Genomic DNA, 26,006 nt, shown 5'->3' with positions numbered 1-26,006 from the left:
TGTTCTCCACCTCTGATCCTGGTTCTATTGGAGGTTTCTTCCTGTTAAAGGGAGTTTTTCTTCCCTCTGTTGGAGGTTTTTCTCCCTTAAAGAGGAGTTTTTCCCTCCTGGCTTATGTGGAAATTGGTGAATTGTTGAATTGTTGGTTTCTCTGTATAATATTGTAAAGTTCTGCTGTAAGAACTTTAATGTGTTAAGTGCCATGAAATAACCTTTGTTGTGATTTGGCTCTTTTGAATTGAATTGAATATAAACATAAACATAGATGTTTGTTTCTGCTGTTGGCAGTGATGAAATCTAAAGGACATTGTCTGCCTGTCTGTCTCCCTGTATCCCATTGAGCTCCACTGGATCTTCTCTGATTGGTGATGTCATATTTCAGAGATCTGATTGGTCAGTAGGCGGTACGTTTTACGTTGATATCCGATATCTCCAACATAACCTGCTCCGGACCAGGTTAGGTCTTCAGCATCAGTTACCATGGTGATGTAACCAGGTTGATAGAGCGCCAGCTAGGTGACTGACACCCTTTAGTCCCAACATACCTCACTACCCCACTGATCTCTCTAACCCTAACCTCCAGGAGGCCTCCAGAACCGCTGCCAGTGGACCGTGGTTCCGGCAGAGACATGAAGCAGCCAATCCGAACATCCGTCGTAAATACCACCTGTGGGTGCATTCAAGGACCCGGGGGCGACCCGGATGACAGCACGGAGCGCACAAATAACCGCAGTCAGCTTTAAAGGTCGCTCAGTAATCAATAAACTGGAAGAAGTGGCACAAACCCACACATGGGACAAGAATATATGAACCATCCAGGCAGCGGATGCTCGCTTCACGGCGCTGCTCTTCACCGAAAAGGATGCTCAGTAATCCTTCTGTCAGTGAGTCTGCAGTCGGCCTGAGACGTCGCTTTGTTTGGGCGTTCATGTTTGTCGTGCGTCTGCTCTCTGTTTTTTCCGACGGCACCTGAAGGGGTCCTGAGCTATCTAACCTCAGCTAATCGCCTCCAACGGAAACCAGCTGAGGAGACAAGATGGCGGAGTGAGTGGGCAGCGCTTTGTACGGACGGTTGCGACCTTAAAGTTGGCCGAAAACGCTCTGAAAGGACCGAAAAGGCAACAGAACCATCAGAGGTGTAAAGAATCCGCGCTTGCTCCTCAACACGGAGGAGGTCCGGACATTTTCCGCGGCGGTCCTCGCGATAGCGTTAGCTCGATGCTAACGTTAGCCTCCGGTCGGCCTGTCTACCAGTAGCTGATCCTCGGAGGCAGCTGAAGGCCCTGAGCTCGGCGGGTTGAGCCGCGGATGTTCTCACTGCGACACCCGCACGGCATCCCGTGTTTCTCGGAGGACTTTGTAGTTAAACTAAGCAGCCTATGATTAAAGAGACCAGTCGGAAATCTGGTTGTTCGTTCGTTGTCGTTAAAATATTTGGAGCTCGACCCGAATCCCCCCGAGCGGACCCGGGACCGGACAGCCTGCTACACGCAAGTTCCTGAAGCGAGTCGGCTGGAAATCTGGTGGATATTATGGCGAGCAGCAGCGGCTCCAAAGCCGAGTTCATAGTCGGTGGAAAGTACAAGCTCGTCCGGAAAATCGGCTCGGGATCTTTCGGCGACATTTATCTGGCCATCAACATCACAAATGGGGAGGTAATGTCGTGTTTGTGTTGTCAGTAAGATGCCCGCAGCTTTCTACCGGCTCCGGGACACGGCGGGGAGAGGTGGCCGGTGTGTGCCGGCTGCCTGCGTCGTGTCCCGGAGCTGTGAGCATGCCGACATACACGCCTGTGTTTTTGTGTGGTTTTCAGGAGGTAGCTGTAAAACTGGAGTCACAGAAAGCCAGACATCCACAGTTGTTATACGAAAGCAAGCTGTACAAAATCCTACAGGGAGGCGTCGGGATCCCGCACATCAGGTAAGGCCTCATCTCTCCCCGTTACCGCTCCTAAAGGACCGACCTGTGTCCCTGTCTCTCTGCGGGAGGACGGTTAGCCCTGCGGTGGCTCGAGGCCCGCTAATCGGCCCGACACCGCGCTCCTCTACGGACACGTTATTTTCCTACTGCGCGTTAAATCCCGTCGTGTTTTCACGGTACGTGTTAAGTTGGTGCTGATCGGCCGTGTTCGGACCCCAGCTGTGTGCTTGTGTCCGCAACCACAGCTGTTCGGCCCAGGTTCTCCTCAGCCTCTGCTGGAAATGGCCGCTCCTCTTTTGTTGTGCTAGCTCCCAACATGTCCTCCTCTGCTGTTAGAAAATGGCGGCGGAGCCAGCAGCGAAAACAACAGTCGGAGCTCGGCGACACCGGCGTGATTTCACCGTCAATACACCGGGTCGTCACCGTCAATACACCGGGTCGTCACTGCGTCCCTCCGGGCCTGCCATAGGACACACCGGGTTTAGTTCTAGCAGGTGTTGGGCGGACTGTGGCCCAGAACCTCCTCTGTTCTCACTATCAGGACTGGGCCGACTTTTAGTTATCAGCTGGTGGGGAGTTTAGGTGCATTGATGTGGACCTGTGTTCACTATTATTTATTTATTTATTTATATACACACACAAATAGCACACAGGAGTCAGTGACAAGTTCTCAACAGCAACATCCAGTTCACCTGACAACACACTAGTAGTGGATAATAACTGTTCATGTTTCAGTGGAAAAGATTCACCCTCCAATTCATTAAATGTACAAACATCTATCAGAACATCAGGGATTTATGGTGTAGTACTCTCTGTAGTACCTGCTGCACGGGTCCTTTGGGTGGTCGTCTCAGTGAAGTATATAAATACATCAGTGGTGAACTGGGCTCAATGCGACGACAAGGAGTACGGCCTGTTTTATGTTAAACCGCCGTGGTACCCACGGTTACAGTCAGTACCGCTGGTGTGATGAAGAACGTGGGTCGGGCTGGGTGGTTGTCGTCGGATATGTGCAGCACATGTCTGATAATCGGCGCTGACGGCTGCGGATCAGCTGCCGTTAACTAATCTGAACCAGCGCCTCACGGTTTTTAACGTCCAAACTGGTGTTGACCATTTCTTCAAATCCATGATGCGTTCAGGTTTATGGGGCAGCAGAGTGAGTGGTTGGATGGAGATATTTCCTGCTTCTCCTCATCACTGTTTCAGGTTAAGGTTCATGTTGCATTCACAGGGCAGGTTTATTGTTGTGTGATTATTTACGTCACATTTATTTTACTTCTTCTGCAAATTAATCTATTCACTCTATCTCATCAATACAGCTACAAGTCCAACAATAAATGGTTTGTCAGTGTGGCCTGGTTGATGCCTAACAGGCTCCAGAGTCCAGAGGGATTGTGGAAATAGCCTGAATCCCGCTGGTAGAAAAGTTGTTCTCGTCTTCACCTGCTGCAGAAAGCTGCTCTGGCTTTCACCATTCACATGTTGTTTTTAGTAACGGACTCATGCCACCCTTCAAGTTAACCAAGTGAGAGTAGTTTCCAGATGAGCTTTGGGGTGTGGGGATGCGTATTTGTGCTCTGACAGGCTTGGGATAGATTTTCTGTTGTTGTTAAATATTGGCCCTGTTCAAACTCTGCATTACCATCGTCATCAGCTGGGACTCCGGACCCCCTTCAGCAGTATGAACGTGTGCTGAGACACACTGAACGACCACCTGCTCACAAATGAGCTCCAATAAAACAGCTGACTGTACAGGAAGTGGAGAGACTTCCTGTCTATGAATCAGCTGTTTCCCGTCTACCTGATGCTGGTTTCCCCAAAGACTCCTCTGGGTTCAGGTTTTTCATATTTGATACAAGTCGGACCCACAGCTGTGGAAAAGGCCCCGCCACCTCGCACAGTTCACTGATCCGGCGCAGCGCAGAGCCCGACCCGCTGGAATAATTCAGCAATTTGAACCGATGTGGTCAGGTCAGGTCTGGCGGTTCAGGTTATGAATCTTGAACTGCTGTGTATTCTGAGCACGCATGAAAAAGAGGCAAACCTTCTGAGGGTCCTGTTTCTCTCACTGTTTCCATGTCGTTGTATAATGTGAAGCTATTTAATCACAGCAGACTGTATTAATTGAATATCAGAGGTCTGAAGGCTGTTGGACAGACCATCATCATTTATGTAAAACATTTACTTTATAAATAACTGCTGACAACAGTGTAAAAAAAAAATGGCAGGATTGATTGTGTTCTCTAAGAGCACTTCAGTTTCTGTATGAAAGCATTATTTGGTACAAAAGCTGACCGTAATAAGTTAGAAATGTGTCCTAAATTGAAACGCAGCTCCAGCAGAGATGTCTAATGGTATTTCTTTACTGGAGGGGACGTGACATCAGATCACACCTGGTCACTTGAGACACATGTTGAAGCTAGACCTGGACCAGTGGGATTCTGCTGCAAAGAGTACCTGACTGCAGGGTCCATTTCACTTAAATGGGCTAATTTACAAAGCAGCATTGGGCTGGTGCTGCTTTGTCTTGCATGTTCTATATCTGTCAAACAAGCGTGGCCTCATACAGTGTGCAGTGCAGCTGGCACATGGCTGATGGAGACAGTGAGGCCTGGTGACACATCGTCCTGGTAACCTGTCGTTGATCTGTCCGGGACCTTCTAACGTGGGAGTGAACCCACCTGGAGTAGTTAAATCAATGTGCTTGTTCCTATAAGCTCAGCTAGGAGCTAACACTTAGCCTAAGAGCTATCTGGTGAGCTGTTCCTTTGTTTAAAAGGAGGTCAAAGGTTGCCGATTTTCCTCGCATTGAACGGCTCCGGTAACGGTTTAACTTTCCGTTAACGGCTAACTGTTTACTACAACTGTCCAGAATCTGTAACATCAGCACTTTCAGAATAAAAGTATTGGTGGTTCTGCTTTGATTCATCTCATCATAACTATCCTTATATTTAACTTTATTATAAGTGTTTTGTTTTAATAGTAGGTAGGTAGGTAGGTAGGTATATACTTTATTAATCCCCGAGGGGAAATTTTTTCGCCACAACAGCATACATACAGGAGCAATAATAGAAACAATAGAATAAAAATAATAATAGAATAATATAATAGAAAAGCAATAAAAAATATAAATATAAAATATAAAATGCACAGTACATACAGTGTATATATACAGTACATTAAATATCTATATGTATTATATACAACAAACCAATAAACACAGTCAACATATATATATATATATATATATATATACATACGGTACAGTATATATCTATATATATAATATACATATAATATACAAGCAACCAAGAAACACAGTCAACAGTGTTTTTGTACTGTGATGGATTTTGCCAGAGGTGAGTTATTGTACCTGGGAGTCAGCAGGACCAGGTTGTGGTCTGATCTACCAAGGGGGGGAAGGGCAGTACTGTACTGTTACAGTAGTTACAGTTACAGTAGTTATTTGAACTTTGATTACCGTGAGCAGTTCATGGCCTGCTGCCGTGTTCATCAGCAGGAGTATGTGACGATTTGGAAACCGTCTCTAGAAATGTTTGAACCGTCCTGAGTCTACAGGGAAAGACGTTTTCAGAACGCAGCACCTACATGTTGGGATGGAGAATTTGGAGTATGTAATTATAGAATTTGTGACAATCAGGACTCTGCTCCTCACTGCTCCTCTCTGCTCCCTGTAACTCATGTCCACTGAGGTTTTGACTAACCAGGTTACTAACGGTAACCTCTGCTAACAGGGCGTGTGGAAGTCAGATGGTGGTTGTGTTTGAGGTGGATTCCTGATGGTAAACTTTCTCCTCAGCTGAGAGTAGTGCATTTGTAGTCTCTAGTAGGTCTGTAGAGGGTCTGTAGTCAGTCTGTAGTCTGTAGAGGGTCTGTAGTGAGTCTGTAGAGGGTCTGTAGTGAGTCTGTAATCTGTAGTTAGTCTGTAGAGGGTCTGTAGTGAGTCTGTAATCTGTAGAGGGTCTGTAGTGAATCTGTAGTGAGTCTGTAGTCTGTAGAGGGTCTGTAGGTAGTCTATAGAGGGTCTGTAGTCTGTAGTGAGTCTGTAGAGGGTCTGTAGTGAGTCTGTCGTCTGTAGAGGGTCTGCAGTCTGTAGTGAGTCTGTAGAGGGTCTGAAGTGAGTCTGTCGTCTGTAGTGAGTCTGTTGTCTGTAGAGGGTCTGTAGTGAGTCTGTAGTCTGTAGAGGGTCTGCAGTCTGTAGTGAGTGTTTCCAGGATGCTTCAGTGACTCTGCTGCTTCATGTTGCAAGAGTCCTGTTCCAACCTGTCCAACCTGTTGCCCCCCCTCCTCCTGCTCCTCCTCCTCCTACCTACCTGCCTCACCTTTATCCAGTCACCAGTCACAGTTTCCGTGTTCTCATCATTCCTGCTGTTGTTTCATGCTGACTCAGGCCTCGTGGTGCACGTTAAGGAGCAACGCCTAAAGGGACACGTGTGACGACGTGTACACGCACACCTACACACACCCCACACGCACACCTGCACATACCCACGCCACACCTACACACGCCACACACACACACACACCACACTGCACATACCTACACACACGCGCACACCGCACATACCTACACACACACACACACACACACACACACCTGCATGTACCTACACACACCCTCACACACAGACACCACACCTACACACACACCTACACACCACACCTACACACCTACACACACACTCACACCACACACTCACACACAGCCTCACACACACACACAGCCTCACACACACACCTGCACGTACCTACACACACGCCTCACACACCACACACACACCTACACCACACACACCACACACACCTGCACATACCTACACGCACACAAACCACACGCACACCCCGCCACACACACACACACACACACACACACACACACACACACACACACACACACACACACACACACACACCACACAGTCTGATAGGAGGTGTGTGTGTACACATCTCACTGGAAAGACAAAGGAAGTGAGGCAGCATATCTGAAATGATCACAAGCTGTTGGAGCTTGTTTTTACTTTGAGTTATTAATTGGTCTCTACATGAAATCACCATCTTGCGATCTCAATATTTAACACAAATTCAAGCAAACCGATATTTGCGAGAGCTTGCAATTTTTTTTAAATTCCTACGATTTTTCTGCAAAAAGTGTCGTCATCTGAATCTTCTGAAAGTTTTAACAGCATAAAGTAAATCTTAAAAAAAAAAAAAAAAACTCTCTTTATTGACACTGAAGCCTCATGTCCAGTCACTACGGTTCTCCTCGGGGATTAATAAAGTGAAATAAAAAAAAAAATCATTAAAACAAACTGTTCACCGGAGAAACAGGAAGTGACGGGTTTGTGGGAAATGTGTTCTTCACATTAAAATGATGATTAAATGTTTGTGATCAAAGGAAGTGATTCCATATTACTGGATGTTAAATGAGTTTTCTCCACACGTCCAGTTGTCAGAGACGTCTCTTTGTTTGTTTATCCAGCAGGTCTATGTGTTGAATGAACATGAATTAAACAGCATCTAAAGCTCTTATACGCAGCTTTTAGGACCTTTTTAGAAGCTTTTAATGGAGGACTGATTAATCAGTAACAATCACCAGAACAAAGGACTTATTTGAACATGAACCCTCTGGAGGCTTTGACTCTTTTAAAATCAGTAGGACGAGTTACCACCAGGTAACATGAAGTTTTCTAAGGCTGTTAGATTACAGGTGCTCCACTGATGTCACGTCATCATAAAAATAAGACGACCAAGAATCAAAACGCAATCTGAAACAAAATATAAGTAATTTTGTTCCTCACTTTATCCATTTCCAACAACCGTGATTCACATTTCTGAATAAAGACTCAAAGTCTAAATAAATGTATGAAATCTTTACTTAAAACGGAACCATTCACATTTTTACATCCAATGTCCAACAGCTTTGTACAACGTTGTCACTGAGGTGAAGATCCAAACCTCCGTTCATAACGCTGATTCAGAACACCACAACACGGCACATATATCTTTTATTACAGATGCCCATATTATTGCACACACAGCTTGCATGTATGGTTACATACGTTGGGTTTTTGCTGATGTCACTTTTACCAAGCAGATCTATCATTAATGTTCTTTGTAAATGTGTATTGTTGAGTCCATCCCAGTCGAACAGCGATCACCATGGTGATCTGCAGGTGCTCAGACATCCTCGCGGAGCCCAGGAAACCGCTCACATCTTCACACGTCCTCCCCTGAGGGTTTCAGACACCCGGTAGTCATGGTGACAGAGGACGCACCAGCACTCTGTAGTCATGGTTACAAGGCGCCTTGTTCTGAGAAGTAAATGAGTGTCTGTGACAACAGTTAAATGTCTCAAAAGTTCCTCCACCCAGACGACGGAGCTGTCCCCAGCGTGACCACGTCATGACTGGAGCTCCCGGTTCCCTCCTTCAGCTCCACCCAGTCATTCACAGCAGCTTCCTGTCATAGACATCTTACTTCAATGTTGTTGGACTCCAAGACCTGTTGGAGTTGCATCTTTTTAACTTTTCAGTTATTCATGACTCGTGGTCTGCTGAGTTGTAAAAAATGTTGCCGTGTGTGTTAGTGCTACTAATGTGACATTATGTCTTCCATATACAGTGCGTGTTGTTCCTTGACGGGTATCTTCAGGGAGGAGGTTAAAGCACGGTTACTGAATGAACTATGGTCAGATGGTGGTTCAGGGAAGGACAGGCTGAGATCACACACTCACCCACTCATGTTCCCGTTGTGCCCTCAGGTGGTATGGCCAAGAGAAGGACTACAACGTCCTAGTCATGGACCTGCTGGGACCCAGTCTGGAGGACCTGTTCAACTTCTGCTCCCGCCGCTTCACCATGAAGACGGTCCTCATGCTGGCCGACCAGGTAGCAACGTGTGTGGAGGGGGGCGGGGGGGTGTAGTGTGTGTGTGGTAGTGTGTGTAGTATAGTAGTGTGTGTGTGGTGTAATGTGGTAGTGTGTGTAGTGTAGTATAGTGTGTGTGTAATGGGTCAGGCTGACAGCAACTGACACTCAGCAAGGGTTAATGAGTTCATAATCCCAGCATACAGCTCTGAGCTTCAGAGGGAGGTAAAGAGGAAGAGTTTAAAGATCAAACATCAAGTAAATCTTTTCAGACAAAACTCTTTTTATTAATAAAAATAACTCCTCATTTACAGTCAGAAAGTCTCTTTCTGTTGTCATCACCAAATAAAACACCAGAGGAACCGGAACAAGAGGAGAAACAGGAAGTGACGGGGTTTGTCGGAAATGTGTTCTTCACATTAAAATGATGATTAAATGTTTGTGATCAAAGGAAGTGATTCCATATTACTGGATGTTAAATGAGTTTTCTCCACACGTCCAGTTGTCAGAGACGTCTCTTTGTTTGTTTCATCCAGCAGGTCTATGTGTTGAATGAACATGAATTAAACAGCATCTAAAGCTCTTATTTTGAAAGGCTGATGTAGTCCTTGTTTCTATATTCCAGTCACAGACGGTCTGTTCTGGAGACATACGCAGCTTTTAGGACCTTTTAGGAGCTTTTAGGACCTTTTAGGAGCTTTTATCTCCACGGTTCTCCAAGTTAAATCAATACATAAAGATTAGAACTCAAATATTTCTGTGATGTGCAGCAGGGTTATTATCAGAGGAAGTGATTATAGATTTATTACTTTATCAGGTAGTGATTTAAAAAAACTTTCTGAACTTGCAACTTTTTCTAATTCCTGCAAAAACCTCACTTAAAACTCCACAAATTACAACGACATTTTAGAGAAAATCACCACAAAATCAAACATTTAAGATCTCAGTAATCACAAAAACACTCTGAAATGAAGGACTGGTAACTGTAGTGATGATGATGATGAATAACTAATATATTTCACTGTTTCTTCTTCAGATGATCAGCAGAATTGAGTACGTACACACAAAGAACTTCATTCACAGAGACATCAAACCCGACAACTTCCTCATGGGCATCGGCCGTCACTGTAACAAGGTAAGACCCGTCCAGGTGCTATGTGTACCGAGTGTCACGCTGTCTTCAGTCATGTTATACAGGAGAGTTGTGTAGGAGCCGACGGCTCTGCAGTTACAGGTGATAGTTACTACCGGCGAATGAAATGTGTCCAGAGACAGGACGCCGGTGGACCTGCTGTCAGGACGCCGGTGGACATCTAGGAGCTGAATTGCAGCGGAGCGAGGCTGTTCTGTCAGGTGACCACGAGAAAGGCCGAACACGCTTCTTCTATTCTAAACTGAAACGTCATTGGCAGTGTCTCTCCTGCGTAAAACTAAGTTCTTTTAAAGTTTCCAGATTTTTCCGTGCTAATAAAAACAGCAGAAAGATGTAGAGCCGATGAAGCTGCTGCGTTTGAGACAAACCGTGATGGTTCTGACATCGATGGAGATGTCCCACCGACAACCCGCTGAACACATTCAGACCTGCAGACATTTCTCACTTATAACGCAAATTGATGTTTATCAAATATCATGAGAGCCATGATGGAGAATACAGCCCAGTGGGCTTTAAGCCTCTGTGTCTCTATAACAGGCTTGTTGCCTCAATAGGAAACCTGCTGAGTCCAATGAGTTAGAGTTCTGTTCTGAACCAACGGGTGCTGTCAGGCCTCCATCCAGCACACACGGTGGATGTCATCAGGTACATGTTAGGATCAGGATGAAACGGCCCTTTTGGCCCTGCATCAGAGTTAATGAAGATGTCCGGTGGGTCGCTGGTCTGCTGTTAGATGATCTGAGGATGAAGAGGAGCAGCAGCCAGTAGTCCAGAGTACTGAGTTAGACAGCAGGGAAACACCAGGACTCCCTCTCACCTGCAAACAGATGCATGTACGGCACATGTTCTTCATCAGAACTGACAGAGAGCAGCATGACCCACTGCTGGTAAGCTAGCTTGGTGATGAACACCTGACTTTGGAATGAAAGGTTTGTCTCCTGCGGAGTGATCTGAGGGGATGAAAAGTTCTGTGGTCGTAGTCTGGAGCCCCTGCAGAGAGGTGTTGTTGGCTAAGTTGAAGTGTGGGACTTTACCAGCTTCAACAGCAACCTGTCGTCATCCTCACAGCAGTTGTGTAGTCACAGCGCAGCTTCCACAGGTGCTTCCTGCATCTTGACCCGTCATGTGACATCATTTCACCAGCTGAGAATGGACGTGTAGCCTGGCTCCTCCTACTATTACTCACACTGCACTTCTCTACAGTTGTAGTCTGGAAACCAGGCGGGCCAATCAGATCTGTGGGCGTGGCTAGGTGTGATGATGTGTATGGTGGTAAAAGCTGCTCCAATAGTTTAAAAAGTGACGAGCGGTTGATCTTCATCTGGTGACAGCGGGACAGGCCGATGTTCCCGCAGAGACTCGTGCAGTTAGAGGGGGAGCAACGTGCAGGTAATCAGGAGACGTCTTCAGCTCCCTGCTCAGACAGGTGGGAGGTAGAACAGAGGGAAACCAGGTTCTGTAAGGTTTATCTACTGGTCCGGCCTCCGTATGGAAACACGACTACTACTACTACTACTACTATCCACTGAGCTGATGTAGGTCCAGATATTTGGTGGTAAAGGCATCTTCTGATCGTGGATTGTGTGGTAAAGGGTTATGCAGCACTGCCTCAGCCTGTCCTCCATCTGTGTTTGTCAGACATTGCTCATTAATAGACCGCTAACATGGACCGATTCAGAGACGGGGCAATTACTGGAACTGGACGATGGCGTGGCTTCAAGTCCCTTCACAGAGCACAACTATGGAAATATTTTTGTACACTGAAGTTAATAGTCCACCTTAAGAACTCCCAGTTTTCTGTGTGCACGCAGTGTAAGCAGAAGTCCTCGTCCCGGGTCAGAACCCCTTGTGAGGCCTATAGTGAGGGTTCCCCGGTGTTCTGCAGCCCGCCTGATGACCCAGCTCTCTACGATAATAACCGGGCTCTAGTTGTTGCTGTCCAGTGAACACATCTATCCGGCCCTCTTTGGGGGGCTGGTGAAACACTTAGTCAGCAGATCTTTTAAACAGTGTTTGTGTTCCCGGGGGAGGATGGACACCCCCCCCCTCCCACCTTCCTCCCCAAGGGTTCTGAGCGCTGCCCGTCTGCTCCGGCTCTGATTGTCAACGTCGGCCACTTTCCAGAGACACTTTTGGCTTCTTGTTGTACAGGGTTGATCTTTCCACGGTGGTCCTGACAGAAGAGACTCACAGTCACGGGGTTTCTTCTGGACTGATGGCCACAAGGATCACACCTGTACCACAAGTATCTAAAGGGGATTTATCTGCCTGTGGAGGTGTTGAGTGTCCAGAAGCTGGGGCCTAACCTGGCTGTACAAACCATGTGGGTGCAAAGTGTTGTACTCATGTTAACTGTGACTGAAGGTGGATAGAGGCTGTGTAATTTTGACCCCTGCCCCTCTACTGTCTGCCCTAGTGTTTAGACTCGTCAGTGGGGAAGAGGAAAAGAAGCTTGGCTGTTAGCTCTTCTCAGGACCCATCTTTCTCAGGATTAAACCAGGTGTGACCTTTACCACAACACCAGCTGCCTCACAACAGCAGTTGTCGCTTTGCAATCATATCTAACCACACTGGTTTAATGTCAGTCAGACCACCCGCACCCATCTCGCACCTGCATAAAAGTATGTACTCCATCACCCAGTGTGCACCTTGTTACAGTCGGGGGCGGGGGGTTGGGGGCAGACTGTCCATGAGGAGTAGGTGTCATCCCCATTGGTTGTAACAAGGGGTCACGGCTCCTCACCTACACTAACAGCCACTTCCTGTCTGTGAGATGATTGGCTGGAGGGTAGTAAGAGCATCCAATGATTGTAGTTCATATGAAGTCAAGCGTCATGTCGAACAGAGACAGTGTGACACCTGAGCCGGAGTTCAATGAGCAGCCACACATTCAGAGAACATAAAACACACGCTACACATGAGCTGAATATGTGTTTCTGTCTGAGTATGAATTCATCTGGAGAAGGAGTTGGTTCAGGGCTGTAAAGAGCAGCCTCCCCTGCAGTGTAGTGGGCGGAGCATCCAATCCAGCCGACCAACCGAGTGGGAGGAATCGTGTGCAGATTAAAGTACTTCTACCCAGGTCTTAATGTAAAATGTAGCGTCCCAGCCAAGCTGCTGCGAGCTCCGCCTCCTGCCTCACCTGGAGTTTGGGCTCTGATTGGTCTGTTTTCATAACCCAGTGGCGTCCCCAGACCCACCCGGACCGGCAGCACCTTACGGTGGAGGCCCAGTAAGAGGCGGTTTAGACATGAACATAAAGCTGAGAGTGGTTAGAGGCCTGCCCCCTTCTCTATGTCCATCTCTGATCAGCTGATGTGCAGTCACATGTTCACCAGGTAGGACATGCCCACATCAGGACTGACAGCTTCAACCAGACCTCAGTGACCACAGTTCTGTCCAGGAACGATGGTCTCGACTGTCTGCTTCTGCTGTGTGTGTGTGTGTGTGTGTGTGTGTGTGTGTGTGTGTGTGTGTGTGTGTGTGTGTGTGTGTGTGTGTGTGTGTGTGTGTGTGTGTGTGTGTGTGTGTGTGTGTGTGTGTGTGTGTGTGTGTGAGAGAGAGAGAGAGAGAGTGATCAAAGTAGCTGCAGGTGTGACTGGTGAGAGACAGACGGCAAACAGTTCTGTAAGCGGTGTTCTGGTCTGTTCTAGGTGTGTCGTGTCGTCATGGTAACCTCGGTGTGAGACATCTTCAGTAGGGTTAAAAATCACCTGTGCTTGTCTTTCCTTCGTTGTTAGACAGCTTGTAAAGTCTCACATCGGTATTTATATTCAACTTAATGCCAAGAAAAGCTGTCAAAATCCGAACGAGAGAACGGACACTAAATGTACATTTTGCACAAAGATGTGCTTTTTAAAAGCAGCATATGTATTTATTGTTTAAAATATTGCTAGACGGAGAAACGTGGGGAAATGTGTTTCTGATAAAAACGTGTGCACTTAACACCAATTTAAAATTGGAGGAAAGAACATGTCGTGTGCATTAGAAACGTATTTATTGAATCACAACAACTCGATGGTGGGCTTTTTAATCAGGAGGTCAGGATAGTGCTCAGCTGAAGATGAGGTGGAAGCAGCTGGGCGGCGCCGGTCCTCCAGAAGCAGGTGGTAGATGGTCAGACAGGCTGACTGGAGGCGGAGCTTCCACAGAGATGCTGCAGCTCACTGCATGAAGAGGCTGTGAATGTTCCACTGCTCTGCCTGGTACCTGGTACCTGGCACTGGTCACGTGATGGCCTGCACAAACCAGCCAAGCGGACTTCATTCATTCATTCAGAGGTTAATGGAAACCTGCAGACCTTCCTCTGTTTGGTGATCAACCAAACCATCCTGGGCAGTTGAACACACACACACACACACACACACACACACACACACACACACACACACACACACACACACACACACACACACACACACACACACACACTCTCTCTCTCTCTGTCAGTCTCTCTCTCTCTCTCTCTCTCTCTCTCTCTCTGTCTGTCTGTCTCTCTCTCTCTCTGTCTGTCTCTCTTTCCCTCTCTCTCTGTCTCTCTTTCAGGGATTAATGGGGGTGTAGGAGCTGGTCCTCCTGTCCTCCACAAACCCACCTGACTCATCTCTAACCTCCAACACATGAACCTGCCGGGTTCAGATCAGCTGTTGGCACTCAGACGCGTTGCATTCAGGTGTCTCTATGGTCTGTTGGATCCCTGAGAGGGACAACAGCAGCAGCAAAACACACACACACACCCCCCCCATGCGTCATGTCTGCATGTGTCCGAGGGCTGCGTCTGCCAGAAGATGGCGTGTTGGTCCCTTCCAGGTCCACCGAAGCTTTGAGACGTGACGTAGTGTTAGAAACATCTCGATACTGTCAGGAGGATCTCCTGCAGGATTATTATGGTCTGTTGAGCTTTAGCCCTGCTCAGAGATGACTAGGTGTTTCAGCCTTTTTGGATGATGCTGTGTTCTTCTCACTCTGATAACCTCCCTGTGTTCTTTCTCTCTGCCAGTTGTTCCTTATCGACTTTGGTTTGGCGAAGAAGTACCGAGACAACCGAACACGACAGCACATCCCCTACAGAGAAGACAAGAACCTGACTGGCACCGCACGCTACGCGTCCATCAACGCACACTTGGGCATTGAACAGAGGTGATGCTTCATCACAAATCCCAAAGAAAACCTTCCCTTCTAAGAGGACAGGTTGTAGAGATCAAGCCTGTAGTTGGGGCTCTGTACCGGCCTGCGTAGGTTAAGTACCCGTCAGAGGAGGTCCTGGACAGGAGGTCGTCGTCCTCTGGAGTCAGATGGAGTCCGAGCTGAGTGTCAGATCATCCTGATCGCACCAGAGACGCTGCACACAGCTCTCTACTCTTTCATGACCATGACTGTACAATTAACCACCTGTATTCATATACTGCATCAGTGTACCGATGCCCTGCCTCTGTCCTTAACTGTTCCCCATTGTTGTCTGCAGTCGCCGTGACGACATGGAGTCGCTGGGCTATGTGCTGATGTACTTCAACAGAACCAGTCTGCCATGGCAGGGATTAAAGGTACCAGCACAATAGTGTACCACACTCCTGGTGGCTGGACTGCACGTGTGGACACAGACACTGCAGCATCACTCATGTTGGACAGCTGATATGCGAACGTTGTCATGACGATTCAGTGGTGTGTTTGTGTGTTGCTCAGGCTGCCACCAAGAAGCAAAAGTACGAGAAGATCTCAGAAAAGAAGATGTCCACCCCTGTTGAGGTCCTCTGTAAGGTAAAAACATGTCTCACGCATGCACACACACACACACACACACACACACACACACACACTGTAGTCCAGCTGCTCTACAACACACACACACAAACACAACTCAGCCGTGTGCATGCATGTTTCCAGGGTTTCCCAGCAGAGTTTGCCATGTACCTCAACTACTGCCGTGGCTTGCGCTTCGAGGAGGCTCCTGACTACATGTACCTGCGCCAACTGTTCCGCATCCTCTTCAGGTAAACACACACAGAAGAACATTCATGGTGCAGGGCAGCATCCCAGCACATTGTCCCATTTCTCATGAACGGGACATCTCAGGAAGGCTTTGAGGGAATTTCTGTTAATATGGCACAAACGTCTTGGAGGTCAAAGGTCACTGCAAGCCCACAAAACCCATTTGTGGCTAACATGACAAACATCTGCACACACACTGTGTTCCTGATTGAAGCGTGGTCAGCTGTATTGATCAGGCATGTGAACGCAGTCTGTTCCTGTCTGATCCAGAACCACAAGGCTGTAGTCCCATCAGGTTTATTATGTGTCTCATCACACATCATGGTGTAAACTACAACCTGACAGCTGGATGGAAACACACCTGCAGGGCGCTGACCACAAACTGGATATAAAAGAGTTCGTAGCTTCAGGTCTGTAAAATGGTTCTGATCCAGAAGTGTCTTCAGCTGCAATACCAGCGAGTGTCACTAGAGGTCGGCTCCAAAAAGCCTCCGGCTCCATAGACTCCCATTCAACTTCTCTCATCAAATCCAAAGTGAATAAAATGTGTCCATCAGTTATCTCGGTGTTGTTAGCTAAAGTCACTCCTTCTTATTAGTTTTCTGGAGGTCCATCTGAAAATAATCCCTCATTCATTAGAAAAGAAGATTCAAGAAGACCTGTTTTTGGGGGCGTGTCTGTTTGACAGGCCTGTGGTGCAGTCAGGTTACAGCTATCGGTGGGCGGGACGTAGTATCGTCAGGTTTCCGATCAGATCAGTCAGATCCACCACTGGCTCCTCCCCCAGCTTGTCCAAATATGGTCACTTCCTGCTCTGAACTAGCAAAGATGGTGACGGACAGAATCTGAACTGGAGGATTCATAATGTTCACAAACCAACGATGACATCACTGATGGATGATGACGACATCACTGATGGATGATGACGTCACTGTCTCTGGTGTTCTGTACAAGTGGTATAAAGTTAAGAATGAACTGTGGGACGGTTTGCTAACGCAGTCAGTCGCATGCTGCAGGACGTTCCTGTCTTGTCTCCAAACAGTCCTTATCTGCTGACAAATTATTTGTGAAGTATGAATACATGAAGGGTTTTTAGATGCAGGCTGACCTGTGTTTCTGTCTTGAGTCTGCCCTGCTCTCCTGCTGCGGCCTTCTGTTTTCCAGCTGCTGTGTCCATGAGCACCATCCCATAATGTGTTTCTGTGTTCTAGGACTCTGAACCATCAGTATGACTACACATTTGACTGGACCATGCTGAAACAGAAAGCAGCCCAGCAGGGGGCCTCCTCTGGGGGCCAGGCCCAGCAGGCACAAACCCCCACAGGCAAGCAAACTGACAAACCCAAGCCTAACATGAAAGGTTAGTAGCAAACAGCCAAGTGACGTTTTTTTTACAGACACCAATTGCTCATATATTCATTCAGTACTGTATTTAGGACTATCAGATATTGTTTTACTCCCTAACCCATACCCCAGTGCCCCTTTAAAACAAACAAAGAACAACACCAAATTGGAAATGAAAAGCAGAAGCGCTTGTTATTCCTGCGGGAATGATGAAGCCTAACAGCATTATAAGTTTGAGGAGGCACCCTAAAAGAAATCCACAGATAAACACAGTTGATACAATTGGTCTGTCTTGCAGAAGCAAAGACGTCCTTGGGGAATTTGACTACTAACTTTGCTGCCATGCTCTTCTGTTCCTCTGTTGGGGCTGTGATACTGATTACACACCTCTGACTCCTCTGCAGTCCTTCCTCATTAACATTCCCTCTCCAAACTTGATCATGTTGAAAAGATGTGGTTGTTTTCCCTCCTCGCTGATCACTGGGTCTCCTGTTATATGAAACAAGCAGCTGTCACTCAGGATGGGCTGACAGGATGTGATGCAACTTCATGAAGGCAGGAAATCAAGGATGGTACAGAACTGTCTCATCGGAGATCAGTAACATGAACTCATGAACTTGTTTTTAACGAGCCGGTCCTCTGATCACACATCATTCTGGAAAACTCAGCGGCTGCAGCCCCCTCCTGGTTTCTATGTCTGCATTAGGTGCACGTCCTCATCCATGGACCTCAGAGGATGTACTCTTCATTGTATCCCCAGTATACACTGTGTTCTCAGTATGAAGGGGTGAGACCTCTTGCTTTCAACATCCCCTCCCTGAAGTGAGAAACCTTTCAATGCCGATGAGTTCAAATGATGTCCTGTGATGGGACTCGTCACATACTGACAGAGGTGGGACACTGTTAAACTAAAACTCAGTGATCATTTGTAAATCATATACACTCATATTTCATTGAAAATGGACAAAAACAACACATCAAATGTTGAAACATATTTTATTGTTTTATAAAGATATCTTCTCATTGTGAATCTGATGTCAGCAACACGTCTCTATAAAGTTGTTCCAGGATCATGTTCACCACTGAGCTGCATCAACTCTTCTTTTAACAACACTCTGGAAACGTTGGGGAACTGAGGAGACCAGTTTCTGGAGTTTAGAAAGTGAAATGCTGTCTTATTGCTAAGATATAATTTCAGCTGCTCAACAGTTCAGGGTCTCCTTTGTTGTATTGTTCATGTCCTGATGCTCCAGATGTTTTCAATGATTGACAGGTCTGGACTGCGGGAGGCCAGTTTATCAGCGGACTCTTCTACTAGAGAGCCATGCTGTTGGAATACGTGCAGAATGTGGTTGGACGTTGTTCTGCTGAAATAAACAAGACCTTCCCTGAAAGAGACGTTGTCTGGATGGCAGCATATGTTGCTCCAGAACCTGAATATATCATTCAGCATTAATGCTTCCTTCCAGATGTTCAAGCTACCCATGCCGTGTGCACTAATGCATCCCTGTACCATCACAGATGCTGGCTTTAGAACTGAGCTGATAACAAGCTGGATGGTCCCTCTTCTCTTTAACCTGGAGGATGCAGCGTCCATGATTTCCAAACAGAATCTCAGATTGTGATCCATCAGACCTCAGGACAGTTGTCCACTTCACCTCAGTCCATCTTCAATGATCTCGGTCCAGAGAAGGCGGCGGTGTTTCTGGATCATGTTTCTATCTGGTTTCTTCTTTGGAGAGTTTTAACCTGCATTTGTGGACGCAGCGATGAACTGTGTTCACAGACGATGGTTTTCACAAGTGTTCCTGAGCCCATGCAGTGATTTCCACTCCAGAATAGTGTGTTTTTAATGTAGTGCTGCCTGAGGGCCCGAAGATCACCACCATCCAATATTGGTTTCCAGCCTTGTCCCTTGTGTTCAGAGATTTCTCCAGATTTTCTGAATCTTTTAATGATATTATGAACCGTAGACGATGAAATCCACTAATTCTTTGGAGTTTTACGTTAAGGAACATTATTCTTAGATTGTTGAACTATTTTCCAACACAGTCTTTCACAACTTTTCCATCTTTTGTTGATCCTGTCACAGCTTTTTAGAGACGTGTTGCTGCCATCAAATTCAAAGTGAGCAGATACTTTTATAAAACATTTGATACGTTGTCTTTGGTCCATTTTCTATTAAATATGGATTTATGTGATTTACAAATCATCACATTGTTTTATTTACATTTTACCCAGCGGTTGAACTGTTGTGGGTGCGGTTGTGTGTTCTTACTGTCCTGTGTACTGGGAGTCGATCGGTCCACAAACTGTTTAACGACACTTTTCACCCTCAACAGTGTCCGCCATGGCTACGTAGCAGAGGGAGGAATCACCAACATGTTTTCAAACTGCAGCTGTACCTTGATAAAACGTCATATTATTTTAGGGCCATATCCCCACCCCCACCCCCCACGCTCTTCACTCCATAAAACTGTTTACACAACACGAGGATACTAAGAACTGGTGCTCTGTTCTGCAGTTCTTTCAAGATCTTCGATGTTATCTTGGATTTCTCCATGATGATGATTCGGTCAGTCCGCCATGTGAACGCGGTGAAAAGGTGCAGAACCTGTCTCCTGCGTTCACGCTTACTGTCACTCAGTCAGCTGCTACTCTGAGCTCTGGGAACATCATGCTGAGTCAGCGTGTGTTAAATAAACAGCTGAATCACGTTAGACATTTAGATCTGCTTCTATCATTTATGACTGAAAGTTGCTCATGCAATAGTTAATTCCACACGAGTCATCATACTGTCTCATGTTTAATTTCCAGTCTGCCTTCAGTGCTCTTCCTCACCACCAGGTGTCTCTACCTGCCTACAGGTGTGCAGGTTGTAAATTCTGACCTGTGGGGAGCAGCGTGCTCTGAGTGCACACAGCTAGAGGCCGCTGGTCTTTAGGTCTTTAACTTCCTGGTTGTCATGGCGATGTAGCACCAGCCACATGGGGGATGTATGAGGTACAGCAAATGTGCAGAGGCATGTAATGACTGAAACAATGTGGGTAGATCAGGTCATCATGGAGTCAGACAAAGAAGCATCTCTAAGCCCCGCCCCTTCATAAATACACAGTTTTAACCATTTTGTCTAGCCAAGCAGGTTTTAGAGGATTAAAGGTCCTCCTCCACCCAGCGATCATGTTTCTACAGTAGCCCAGAAGGATAAACCAAACTCTACAGGCATGTTCAGACCACCACCACCACTAGAGGCCACCAAACCCTGCACCCTGCCCTTTACCAGCCGGTCACACATCACTAACACGAGGGGAGAAACAGAGTTATTGAGAACGATGGAGGTGCTGGCATCACACCGACAGTGGAAGCACCAGGTAACGAGTGGAGACCACACACCTGCACGGCCCCGTTAACCACAGCACCCCCGCTGAGACAGAGGTCAACACACCCACGTCAGCTTCAGATGCCAGTCATCTCATTACCCGAGAAAAATCCAAAGAAGCCCCTCCCACATAATGTGGTGGTCTGTTGGAGCCCTGAGTCTCTTACTGCACCCACAGACTCCACAGGAAATGGACTGTCACCATGACAACCTCACATGTAGTCCACTGATGCACTCAGCGAGCCGCACGGAAGACACTGTCCATGTTGACAGGTCAAAGGTCACGTGTAGACTTCCTGCTGATTTATTCCCTCCTCTGCGCTCCACGTATGTACAGGACTTCATACGTGTGGATCAGTACATGGAAGGTGTATGTACCTGTACAGCTGGATTGTAAACAGTCTGCAGAGGAGGCTCCTCTGTTCATGTGTGGGACACCTTACAGTCCAGGCTCCGCCCACCGGGGACAGACATGACAAACGGGGAGAGAACACACCTGACCTGCTCTTCATCCTCAATGCTCCTCTTCTTTAACAGGCTGTTATCAGACACAGCAGCAGTGCTGTCTGTCTCTCTGTCCTTCTGTCTCCCTGTCTGTCTCTGTCCGTCTCAGTGGACTCTAATGCTGCGGGTGTCTGTCTCTGTGTGTCTGCAGGTTTCTGAGCTGTGTCCCTCCAGAGTGTCCCAGCGTTGGTGACCAGGACCAACAGGTGTCTCTTCCTGGACAAACAGAAAGTCTGTGTCTGTCCTTCCTTCCTAACTATGTATGTAATGGAAATATATAGACGTACACACGCCTTTGTCAGTTGTGTTCTCTATATATTCTTCTGTGTATATATAATAAAACTCCACTCCAAACAAACATCACTTTTTTAGGACGTGGAGGCTGTAGCCCCCCCTTCCCCTCCTCTCCCCTCCCCGTCTCTGTCCTACTGTGTTGACTTTTTGTCCGGTTTCTATGGAAACTGAAGTTGAGGTAGTCAGCTGACCTTCTGTTTTTCTCCCAGTGAACATCTCAAAGCCCCCCCTCATGATTTCATCCCCCCTCCCCCACCTTAAGACATGTAACCTGAAACTCCTCCTTTTTCTTTCTTCAATAATTGAATGATGCAACCCTGGATGTTATTTACTAAAATCAACCTGTTGGGTTTTCTCTTGTTTTCTTTTGGTTTCTATGGTGATTAGGAGTTTGCCTGTTGACAGTATAAGCAGCTGATGGCAGCAGTGGATGGTAGAATGATACTCTGGCTCTCTCCCTCTCTAGAGCTCTGAATTATTAAATCTGTTGTAAAACCTATGGTCTTCTCCAAAAATGACAATAAAAACATGACAGAAGTCCGACGTCATGTCTCACTTCCTGTTCTTCTGTCCCTGACCGCTGTCCTCCTGAGACCACTTCAATGTTACGGTCACCTCACACAGCCCCCCCCCCTGGTATTTGAAGACAAACGAAGCTGTCAGGTAAATCACATGATGTTTATTGATTGTTATACTGATTGTGTTTCAACGTGAACCTGAAGAAGACGATGTCATGCTGGTCCTCTTGCCTGGAGGTCCTGGAGGAGGATACCTGCTGGACACATGGACAACGGTCTCCGTCTCATTGGACAGGGGTCTCCGAATATAAATAATTATTTTTGTGTATGTTTTTATCTCCAAGTATTTAATGTTGTAATTGAATGAAAACTGGAAAAATAAAAAGAGAAGAACAGTGAAGACACCCCCCCTTAAAAAGATCCTAATGGTCCGACCTGGTTCGGATTCATCTCTGCAGGTTGAAGGTAGAGGTTACAGGTGGAGCGGGTTGAAGGTGGAGGTTATAGGTGGAGCGGGTTGAAGATGGAGGTTGCAGGTGGAGGAGGTTGAAGATGGAGGTTACAGGTGGAGCGGGTTGAAGATGGATGTTATAGGTGGAGGAGGTTGAAGATGGAGGTTACAGGTGGAGCGGGTTGAAGATGGAGGTTACAGGTGGAGCAGGTTGAAGATGGAGGTTACAGGTGGAGCAGGTTGAAGGTGGAGGTTACAGGTGGAGCGGGTTGAAGATGGAGGTTACAGGTGGAGCGGGTTGAAGGTGAAGGAGGTTGAAGATGGAGGTTACAGGTGGAGCAGGTTGAAGATGGATGTTATAGGTGGAGGATGTTGAAGATGGAGGTTACAGGTGGAGCGGGTTGAAGATGGAGGTTACAGGTGGAGCAGGTTGAAGGTGGTGGTGGTTGAAGATGGAGGTTACAGGTGGAGCAGGTTGAAGGTGGTGGTGGTTGAAGATGGAGGTTACAGGTGGAGCAGGTTGAAGGTGGAGCGGGTTGAAGATGGAGGTTACAGGTGGAGCGGGTTGAAGGTGAAGGAGGTTGAAGATGGAAGTTACAGGTGGAGCAGGTTGAAGATGGATGTTATAGGTGGAGGAGGTTGAAGATGGAGGTTACAGGTGGAGCGGGTTGAAGATGGAGGTTACAGGTGGAGCAGGTTGAAGATGGAGGTTACAGGTGGAGCAGGTTGAAGGTGGAGGTTACAGGTGGAGCGGGTTGAAGATGGAGGTTACAGGTGGAGCGGGTTGAAGGTGAAGGAGGTTGAAGATGGAGGTTACAGGTGGAGCAGGTTGAAGATGGATGTTATAGGTGGAGGAGGTTGAAGATGGAGGTTACAGGTGGAGCGGGTTGAAGATGGAGGTTACAGGTGGAGCAGGTTGAAGGTGGAGGTTACAGGTGGAACAGATTGAAGATGGAGGTTACAGGTGGAGCAGGTTGAAGGTGGAGCGGGTTGAAAATGGAGGTTACAGGTGGAGCGGGTTGAAGGTGAAGGAGGTTGAAGATGGAGGTTACAGGTGGAGCAGGTTGGAGATGGATGTTATAGGTGGAGGAGGTTGAAGATGGAGGTTACAGGTGGAGCGGGTTGAAGATGGAGGTTACAGGTGGAGCAGGTTGAAGGTGGAGGTTACAGGTGGAGCAGGTTGAAGATGGATGTTATAGGTGGAGGAGGTTGAAGATGGAGGTTACAGGTGGAGCGGGTTGAAGATGGAGGTTACAGGTGGAGCAGGTTGAAGGTGGAGGTTACAGGTGGAGCAGGTTGAAGATGGAGGTTACAGGTGGAGGAGGTTGAAGATGGAGGTTGCGGGTTGAAGGTGGAGGTTACAGGTGGAGGAAGTACATGTTGAGGGGACTGACAACAGAAAGAAGGAAAGAAACGGGGAAACTACTGACGGATGACTTTCAGAATAAAGGTGAGCTCCTCAGACTGCAGACTTCCTGTCTGAAGGGTCTCAGCTGTTCTGTTTTCTATTGATCAGATTTTAATATATCTGAAGGTGTAGTTACCGGGTTGCAACACGGGGGAGTTTCTACGTAGATAAACATTGTTGAGGTGAAGCAGACTTCCAGTCCCCAGATGGAGACTACAGGGTGATCCGAATGTCCCCTCAGACTGAGTCAGTCTCCGGTCCGTCCTTCAGTGTCCAGGTCAGTCCTCCGGGGTCCAGGACCATCCCGCTTCAGAACATCCGTCCATGAGGACATCTGGAGTCCTTTAAGAACTCTTTCTGGAAGTCTGCATTAGTTGTTTGTATTTGAAGTCAAACGTCTGCAGTGGATATAATTTCGTTAATGACTTTAATAAATTCTGTTAATTTGTTAAAATGTATGAACATTAAGCACATATAAATGTATGTTTACATATATAAAAAGATAGGCTATATTCGAGACGCACCGTTTCCTGTTGGTAAGCCCCGCCTTCTCTAAGGTGCCATGTCCCGTTCATGTATCGGTACACGCTGCATCCTGCAGGCGTGTCGCTCCTTTCCTGTCTGCTCACGGTATTCACCACATTAAAGTGGTGGACTGAACCGTAAGACAATGGAGTTAACGTTAGCCTAGCCACAAAGAAGGGGGAGCCTGAACCATAGACAGTGAAATGTATATGGAAGATAGTGATCACTGGAAATTCAGCCATCAGGGGGCGCTATAACAAATGATAAAGGTCAACGAGTTTTATTCAACAACTCCAATGGTCTAGGAGTCATTCCAGACTCTTTCGTTCCAGATGTTGTGCTTGTGTTCCAGATGTTGTACTTGTGTTCCAGATGTTGTACTTGTGTTCCAGACGTTCTGCTTGTGTTCCAGATGTTCTGCTTGTGTTCCAGATGTTGTACTTGTGTTCCAGATGTTCTGCTTGTGTTCCAGATGTTGTACTTGTGTTCCAGATGTTCTACTTGTGTTCCAGATGTTGTTTTTTTTTGTTCCAGATCTTCTACCTGTGTTCCAGATGTTCTACTTGTGTTCCAGATGTAGTACTAGTGTTTCAGATGTTCTACTTGTGTTCCAGATGTTCTACTTGTGTTCCAGATCTTCTACCTGTGTTCCAGATGTTCACATGTCCAAATTCAAGAACTACACAAGAAAGAGTCCTTCAGTGTAAGAACAGTATTTATTCGTGTACAGTACTACAGTATTTATATCCACACCTTCCTTACCTGCTGCATCTACTGGTATAGGCCACGCCCACTTCTGCCATAATGTTATTTTCTAAAATCACAAAAACTGCAAAACCCACTTTTTGTAATTTGTCTGTTTGAGGAACCTCTTTGTTAGTCAGAGACAGTCCTCAGAGAGACGGTCCTCAGAGACAGCCCCTGTAGAGGATTCACTATGTATTCACCACCCCTGATTGTGGAGGTGATGGAGGAGCCATGAAACACAACAACCGAACACTGTCCAGATGCATCAGTGGACAGTCGGGTTCTTCAGAACCGTACAATAAGATCAGACTCATGTTTGTTCTGAACGTTTATTTAATGAAGAACAGTCTGCTCCTCTTCATCTTCATCATGATGACAACACAATCAGAACAACACACGGAGTGGATAAGCCCCGCCCCCAAGAACAGTATTTCCAGGAATCCCCCTTTCTGATAGGTCAAGGGATTCCTGGGAAAACTGGACCCCAGGAGAGAGGAGAAGTCTCCCCTCAAGAAGTCCATCACCGTCTCTGAGTGATCTGGTCTCATGAGGACACCTCGGAGCATCCTTGCCTCTCAGGTCCATGTGTGTCCTCCGTCCTCCTCTGTGTGTGTCCTCCGTCCTCCTTGGTGTGTGTCCTCCGTCCCGAGCTACAGTGCTTCATCTCAGACTACCAATTGACCAGAGATGCAGCACTGCACCGAGGGCTGCAGGGACGGACGAGAACGGCAGGGAGGGACAAGGGGACAGCAGGGAGGGACGAGCACGGCAAACAGGGACGAGGGGGTCCTGCAGGGACACAGAGACAAAGAGGACAGCTCAGACATTGCTGCACAAAACACACACCCTGAATGTGTGTGTGTGTGTATATCTCTCCTGTCTCCT

General features: G+C 47.1%; 1 protein-coding gene and 2 long non-coding RNA genes across 7 annotated transcripts in view; 2 read left to right on the top strand and 1 right to left on the bottom strand.

The window, feature by feature from the left end:
• Positions 1–879: 879 nt before the first annotated feature.
• Positions 880–22,015, top strand: csnk1a1 (casein kinase 1, alpha 1). Of its 4 annotated transcripts, none has more exons than XM_069687871.1 (11): positions 881–1,655; positions 1,814–1,920; positions 8,705–8,831; positions 9,847–9,945; positions 12,380–12,463; positions 14,963–15,102; positions 15,428–15,506; positions 15,646–15,720; positions 15,847–15,953; positions 17,163–17,311; positions 21,330–22,015. In XM_069687871.1, exons 1-11 carry the CDS (start codon positions 1,533–1,535, stop codon positions 21,335–21,337), a joined length of 1,098 nt encoding a protein of 365 aa, XP_069543972.1. In that variant the 5' UTR covers positions 881–1,532; the 3' UTR covers positions 21,338–22,015. The 4 variants fall into 4 exon arrangements, with proteins under 4 accessions (XP_069543973.1, XP_069543972.1, XP_069543974.1 ...); XM_069687873.1 differs by having other exon boundaries at positions 882–1,655; positions 17,163–17,275; XM_069687872.1 differs by lacking the exon at positions 21,330–22,015 and having other exon boundaries at positions 880–1,655; positions 17,163–17,316.
• A 533-nt stretch (positions 22,016–22,548) lies between these two features.
• Positions 22,549–24,686, top strand: LOC138614424 (uncharacterized). 2 transcript variants are annotated; one of them, XR_011310275.1, is made up of 6 exons: positions 22,549–22,635; positions 22,678–22,700; positions 22,952–22,967; positions 23,042–23,369; positions 23,412–23,421; positions 23,512–24,686. It is a non-coding gene; the product is annotated as an uncharacterized lncRNA (long non-coding RNA). The 2 variants fall into 2 exon arrangements; XR_011310274.1 differs by lacking the exons at positions 22,549–22,635; positions 22,678–22,700 and having other exon boundaries at positions 22,914–22,967.
• A 385-nt stretch (positions 24,687–25,071) lies between these two features.
• The window catches only part of LOC138614420 (uncharacterized), a 4,297-nt gene continuing 3,362 nt past the window's right edge, over positions 25,072–26,006 (bottom strand). The window contains exon 2 of the long non-coding RNA XR_011310273.1: positions 25,072–25,910. This is a non-coding gene — a long non-coding RNA (uncharacterized lncRNA). The remainder of the gene's footprint in view (positions 25,911–26,006) is intronic.

This window comes from Brachyistius frenatus, unplaced genomic scaffold (genome assembly GCF_029030835.1).
Source record: "Brachyistius frenatus isolate BFR_SWC_R1_liver_20210118 unplaced genomic scaffold, ASM2903083v1 Contig_498, whole genome shotgun sequence".
NCBI lineage: Eukaryota > Metazoa > Chordata > Actinopteri > Embiotocidae > Brachyistius > Brachyistius frenatus.
Note: the sequence above shows the minus strand (reverse complement) of the source record. Positions and strands in the feature narration are given on the sequence as shown.